This window comes from Vigna radiata, chromosome 7 (genome assembly GCF_000741045.1).
Source record: "Vigna radiata var. radiata cultivar VC1973A chromosome 7, Vradiata_ver6, whole genome shotgun sequence".
Taxonomy (NCBI): domain Eukaryota; kingdom Viridiplantae; phylum Streptophyta; class Magnoliopsida; order Fabales; family Fabaceae; genus Vigna; species Vigna radiata.
Window position 1 is genome coordinate 38,884,012 of NC_028357.1, and position 6,719 is coordinate 38,890,730.

At 34.4% G+C, this 6,719-nt stretch overlaps 2 protein-coding genes across 3 annotated transcripts in view; one reads left to right on the forward strand and one right to left on the reverse strand.

Annotated features, from left to right (window-relative positions):
- LOC106769428 (histone deacetylase 5) overlaps positions 1 to 1,487 on the forward strand; it is a 5,439-nt gene extending 3,952 nt beyond the window's left edge. The window contains exons 11-14 of the mRNA XM_014655045.2: positions 486 to 679; positions 843 to 972; positions 1,072 to 1,136; positions 1,212 to 1,487. Coding sequence (XP_014510531.1) covers positions 486 to 679; positions 843 to 972; positions 1,072 to 1,136; positions 1,212 to 1,374 — 552 coding nt within the window. The 3' untranslated portion in view covers positions 1,375 to 1,487. The remainder of the gene's footprint in view (positions 1 to 485; positions 680 to 842; positions 973 to 1,071; positions 1,137 to 1,211) is intronic.
- A 2,220-nt stretch (positions 1,488 to 3,707) lies between these two features.
- Positions 3,708 to 6,638, reverse strand: LOC106769374 (DNAJ protein JJJ1 homolog). 2 transcript variants are annotated; one of them, XM_014654974.2, is made up of 3 exons: positions 4,761 to 6,638; positions 4,171 to 4,229; positions 3,708 to 4,059 (listed from the first exon to the last, which is right to left on the reverse strand). In XM_014654974.2, the coding sequence occupies exons 1-3, from the start codon at positions 6,594 to 6,596 to the stop codon at positions 3,999 to 4,001; spliced, it is 1,956 nt and encodes a 651-aa protein (XP_014510460.1). In that variant the 5' UTR covers positions 6,597 to 6,638; the 3' UTR covers positions 3,708 to 3,998. The 2 variants fall into 2 exon arrangements, 1 of the variants encoding a protein (XP_014510460.1); XR_001376325.2 differs by lacking the exon at positions 3,708 to 4,059 and having other exon boundaries at positions 4,650 to 6,638.
- Positions 6,639 to 6,719: the final 81 nt, after the last annotated feature.

The following is a 6,719-nucleotide window of genomic DNA, read 5'->3' on the forward strand; positions in this document are numbered from 1 at the left end:
TAATCATTAATATATATATATATATATATATGTATGTATATATATAAAATGATAAGCAATAATACAATTTTGAATCAGATGATCATATTTATAAGTTATTCATTTCAATTTTTCCATCAGCATTTATGCTATTTATAAGTTATTCTTTTTTATTAGCTTTTGCCACTTTTTTGATAATGCTCTCAAACATTTGTCAAAGGAAGGGTAGATTAGCCCTGGAATTTTTCTTTGATTGAAAAAATTATATATTATACTTTGTTGCAGGTCATTGTATTTTTACGATAAAGAGTGAACTTCTCTTATTTGACAATATTAAATGTCGTGCTTTCTGGCAATAGGTTGATCAATAGATGTATTGATTATTCATTTTATGAGGAATTTGAAACCTTTTCATTTTTTACTTCCGTTTTTTTCTTTTTTCTGTAGCTTGATTTCTTTTGTTCTCTGTTATATTACATTTTGAAGAATTTAGGACTGATTTTCAGGTGGATGGTATGGTGAAGCAGTGTTCTGGTTCAGTGAACAGAACTCTGCCAAAGGAGATCACGTGGAAGACTTTCCCTTGTGATATATTCTTTGGTCGTGATTCATCGCATTCATGGGGACTGGGAGGCGTTGCATTTCTTAATCCTGAAAAAAAGTTTGAAGGCAAGACCTACATGTGCTTGTACAAAATTTCGTAAGTAAATCTATAGTTCAAATCTGCTTCTATTTGCGCAGATAGTCTGTCTCTTTCAAAGCTTTCCTGTTAGAGGTGACATTGTTGAATCATTTTTTTGGGGGGCTTTCTTATGTATCCAATGGAGGCCTTGACTTTAGATTCGCGTTCACATTTGTTACAGGCTAGAGCAGTTCAATGATATTTTATTTCAGGAGAACATTTTAAGCCTTGATGCGAGCTCTCCTTTATTTGATATAACTACCTTGAATGCGATCTCTGACAAGGAGTTCAACTCCCTGGAGGTTGTCAAGGTATGTGCTTATTTTTCTGATAATAATTAATGCATTTATTTTATTTTGTTTAGTTCAGGCATGTGCTCATGACCTTTTCTTTTTTTTAATGTTGGACAGGGTGCTTGGTATGGTAATGTTGTCTACTTAGGAAAGGAGCAAGATATTCCTGTGATTACCATGACGTGAGTAACAAATTATAATTTGTATTTGTGCATATCCAGGTCTTTTAGCATTGACATTTATGATACTTTATCCAGGTCTTCGCTTCTTGATATGGAACGTTTCAAATCTGGGAAGCTACCATTACGTGCCCCTAATAAAGCGTATGCCAACTCCTTAATTAAAGGGTTAGTAGAGGGAGAACAACTTTCGGAGGCGGAGGCCATTGCTTATATAGAAGGTGCTGCTAAATCCTTGTGATTACTTTACTTTAGGCATAAATTTGTACAGATATTGGATAACTCAACCCTCACATTCAGTGCTTCAACTACCTTTTAATTTGCAACTATGCTGGTGTCTGCATTGCATGTATATTTGTTATTGTGTACTGCTTTTTGTTCTAACCATATTCTAGATTGATCTGACCACCCTAGAGTTCCAGGAAAAAGCTGGGTGTCCTAAACTAGAGAACAAGTATAGAGAAGAGAGTAAATAATCTAACTCAAAGTTAACATTGTTTAAAGCCAAAAAATTCTTTAAATGTTGAATATTGGTCCTGACACAACTGTTTTTCGAGGATTTAGTTTTGACGGTTCGTACTTTCCATTTCTCTCGAAGTAAATCAACTTAAGTATATTATTTCTTGATAGGGCTAAAAGCACTATTTTTTCAATCAATCTAACTAGGGTATTGTTGTTTAACCCTTTACACATAATATTAATTTAATGTAGAAGTTGCTTATGTTGTGAATTGATGTTGTCCAGACATCCAAATGTGTCTTTTTGTTTCTTTTTGGGTTTTAGCTACAAAAACAATGCAAACAAAAGTAACTTGTGGAAAAAATAACTTACCAAACAAGTACATTAGTGATTCAAATTGTAACTATCAACATTCAATTGGTCATTTTGTTCTTAAAGGTGTTTTTCATGTATTGTTTCACAATTTGTCAAATCATTTGTAAAATACAAAATAATTTGGCTTAAATATTTTTATAGTGACTTTGTTTAATGTAATTTTTTTTAAATATTTAATGTGATTCTTATTTTTGTAAATTATGTTAAATTCGTTTTTTATGATATCTAAATTAATGAAAGATGAAATTTTTAGTTTGTGGTTTTTTAATTTTTTATTAATTTTTATAAAATTATTTTTTAATTTAAAAAATGTTGTTTATGTGTCAAGTAAACAGTGGTAATATAAGTGTCAACTATTAATTTAATCTCAAATTTAAGTCGGTATGAGTGCATGTTTTGGTGTTTGTATTCAAATTCTTAATTTAATTTCAAATTTTGTTAATTTTGTTCATTATTTTTAAAATTAAAACAAAAATTCTTTATTATTTTAAAATTAGAAGAATAATTTTTCGTTTTTTTAAGTTCAAAGAATTTTTTTTCTTTATTTTAAAAATTATAAAGAATATTCTTCATTATTTTTTTCTTTATTAAATCAATTCTAATTGTATTTTTTACATGTAGAAAAATCACATAAATGTAATAATTATATTTCAATAATATAATTAAAATTAATTTAAAAATAAGAAAGGAATAATTAATAAAAAAAGTGATTTTTAATAAAATTAAATTTGATTTTAATTTAGAAAAATAAAATTGAAATTAAATTAAATAAAATTAACAAACATCGAAAGTAAATTAAACAAAATTAACGAAAATTAGAATTAAATTGAATATAAGACACCTACACATATGATACTAATACTTAAGTTATTTAACATATGACATTAACATTTACTTCATGTGAATTGATATTATAATATGACAATATTCACGTGATCAACTTTTTTTAAATTAAAAAGAAAAAAATTAAAAAATTAAAAGTAAAATAAAAATCGGAAACTTACACATGGTGCACATTGATCATCTTTGATAAACAATTTAGATCATGATAAAAAAAACCAAATTAAAGATAATTTACTAAAATATAAATCACATTGAAAATCTAATAAAAAACGAATCCTAAGTTGAAAAAATTCCATAAAAACACGAACGAAAATAGTATTTAACTCTTATATTTTCTATCTTCCCTTATAAGTTGAATTTGAAGTTTGAACAAGTTACTCTCATATCCTTCTATAATCGATCTAACAACTACCTTAAACATTTTTAGAGTCCATATAACTTGAGTTATTATTCATAGTGATTGTTGCTTTGTTGGTTTGTTTTCAATTTGCTTCAATTATCCTTTCTTGAATTGAAGTTCTAATTCGTTATAGGCCTTTCTTTTTATATTCTTCACTTACAGCATCATTATAAAATATAATATAAAATATAACGTGTCGTGCCTTTTTATCTTCCGCTCATTTCATAAAACTTGACCTTCTATTGATTTCGATTAACATGTCCCTATTGATTACAGCAAATACCTTACCTGGGATCTTCTTCTAGTATCGCCTTTCCATTTCAAACACGTCAAATATTAATGCTCACCTTTTTTTCCCTTCAATTCGGTTTAAGCCATCCTTCATTCCATCCTCTCATCTACCCAAACTTTTCTTTTAATAAAAACTTTTAGACACTTCATTATCTCTAAAATGCATAATTAGATCAACCTCATAAAAAGATTGTTAGGTGAATATCTCCAAAGATTAAAATGATCATCTATAATAAATCAAGATTTTCTTTTACTATAATTCGTTTAAACACTTCTCTGCTCGAGACATGAAACTAAAAAATTGACATACTAAGGGATCCATGTCTCTCTCAACTATGACATAAATAACAGAATCATTCTGCCGAAGGATTACACAAAAATTCTTAAACACTATTAAGAATTAAAGAATGGAACAATATCTTTTGCCGGTAAATATCTGGAACTGGAATTATACTCGGGGAAGCGCTTGAATTGAATAATTCCAACTGCAGCTTCCTTTATCGACCTCTTATTATTGTCGCATGCCCAGAATCGCCAAGATGTTTATGTAATTTATTTCTGCGTAGCAAATCAAACCAAGTTATGCAACAGTTTAGTATGATATAGCAAGATTTATTATTAGAACAATATGAAATTTTATCTTGATAAATAATAGAGGCATAAGATTACCTTGACTCAAACTCCTCTCCACACGCATCACAAGTATTACCAATGTTTTTCGATGTCACCTTATTCAAGAAACAAAATCACAATCAGTTTATGAAGCACAAAAAGCAACTTGATAATAAGGCAAGGCCAGAAAACATTACAAAACAATAGAAAGTGCCTCTACATAAAAACTATAATACAGAATAAACATGAAAAAAATTGGAAAAGTGAACAACCCAGATTGTCATGTCAACAAACTACGACCAGGTATTGCTCGCTAATCGATCAGAACAACATGGCTAAGTGTGTGTGTGGTCCTTCTAAAAATTCTGTTGGGTTGAAAAGATAAGAAGGGACAGGGAGCAGAGATAAGCAAATTCTTTATTATATAGTTAGAGCTTAGAACAGTCAAATAAAACTATTGAATTTAAGATAATTTAGTCTAATTAATGTAAAACCCACTCTCATTCAACTCTCCTCGATTTTGGGGGAAGCCAAACCTGAGCGAGGAGGGAATTTTGGACACCACAACACACCATTTGAGAGAGGAGTCCAAACTTCACAACTTATGAGGCATGGAGAACAGAGCAGGTATATTCCGAAGTTCTTACCTTTGCTTTTCTTCCTTTGGATGAAATTTTGGCTGTGATTTTTGTGTCCTTGCCAGCTCCCTTTTTATCAGCGGGTTGGTTTGAAATCTTATTACCTCTACTAACCTGCTCATTCCCAATAATGTTATCCCCATTTTCCGTAAAATGTTGGGAACAAGACTCCTCTCCATGAGAATTGTCATTTCCTTTACCGTTTATGTTCTCATCATTGCAACTGGAAGCAGTCCCCTGAGATTCTTCCCAATTTTCCCTACCCTTCTCTTTCTTAGCTCTACGTTTCTTTCTCGTGGGCTTCCGGTTGTTGTACTCCGTAGGGCCAAATTCATCCTTCTCAGTTTCAATTTGAGATGGAAATATTGAAGCCTTGGATTTGTGGGTTGAAGCTCGCGGCTTTCTGTTCTTGTGGCCAGCCACCATTGCTTCAAGAACACCATTTTCATCGTTATCACCATCTTGATTGCCACTATCATCAAGATTAACCGACCCATTGGAATCTTCCCCCTCCTTCGCATGCGAAGCATCGGAAAACTCATCAAGAACACCATTTTCATCGTTATCACCATCTTGATTGCCACTAACATCAAGATTAACCGACCCATTGGAATCTTCCCCCTCCTTCACATGCGAAGCATCGGAAAACTCATCACCACCGCCATCATCATCATCATCCGGTTCAACCCCGTTTCTAATTACCCCGTCTTCAACATTAAGATCATCCCGAATCCTCGCTTCCAAATCACCAACCCCATAACCACCATCACCATCCACCCCAACCCCATCTTCCTCATTTCCCAGTCCCTCCTTTCCTTCTTCCAAATCCTGCTCATCACCAATGGAATCCCTGAACTCCGCAACCCTCTCCTTATGCTTCTTGGACTGCTCATGATTTTTCCACTGCTTCTCACTCTTAAACTTCTTCCCACATAACACACAATAAAACTCCTTATCATTCTTCTTCTTCTCCTCCTCCCCCTCCTCGACCCATTCCTCTACCTCCTCCTCATTATCAACCTTAGCCCAGTCAGCCTCCTCATACGCCATGGCCCTCTCCTTCCTCTCCTTCTCCAACCTCTTCTTTTTCTCCCTCTCTTCCTCCTTCTTCTTCTCCATCTCCATATTCTTCTTCACCCTCATATCAATCACCCTCTTATCCCTCTTCTTCACAAAATCCCCCAACCTCCTCACAGTATCATTATACTCCCTTCTCGCCTTCTTCCTCGCCTTATTATTCTCCTCCTCCATAAGCCGCCGCGACTTCCGGTTCGGCCCTGCCATAACATCATACTCATCCACCCAAGAAAAGTCCATCACAGTACAAAACCCTAACCAATATCCATAAAACGCAGTGACCTGCGCGTAGGGGCTATCCAAGTTCCCCATTAGAGGAGCCTGTCGAACCGCCTCAACTCCGAGCCCCATTTTCCGCGCGAAATTGATTTCGTTGGCGTGGATTTTATCGAAAACATCAGAATAAACTTTATAGAAGCCCTTTCCGGTGTCAGAGTAGCCGGAATAGACGGTGTTTGAGAAGAAGGAGAAGAGGTCCGGGACGACCGATTTGGAGAGGGAATTAGGGTCGGAGAAGAGGATTTGGGAACGGTGGGAATCGTACCAAGCGCGTTCCTTGGGGTCGGAGAGAACTTCGTATGCGTGTTGGAGTTCCTGGAACTGCGCGGTGGCTTCCTCTTGGGAGATACCCGATTTTATGAGCTTGTCCGGGTGGCGCTGAAGGGCAAGGCGGCGGTAGGAGGAGCGAATCTCCTCGGGAGAACAGTCTTGGGGGAGATCGAGCACTTCGTAGTGGCATCTCTTCGCCAGCGACGACGAGGACGCCATTGATGCTTGCTAGGGTTCCGGTTTTTTGTCTTCAGCTAAAACCAATAAATCACACACCAAGTCTTCTATAGAACAGGAAAACGTGTATATACATACATATATATATATATATATATATATATA

Bases quoted from the DNA above. Each gene is read 5' to 3' on its own strand.
- LOC106769374 (XM_014654974.2), bottom strand. From the start codon at position 6,596: ATGGCGTCCTCGTCGTCGCTGGCGAAGAGATGCCACTACGAAGTGCTC. The intron at 4,230-4,760 runs GTAAGAACTTCG...TTCTTGAATAAG, and splicing joins CCAAAGGAAGAAAAGCAAAG to GTGACATCGAAAAACATTGG. The intron at 4,060-4,170 runs GTAATCTTATGC...TTTGCTACGCAG, and splicing joins GGAGAGGAGTTTGAGTCAAG to AAATAAATTACATAAACATC.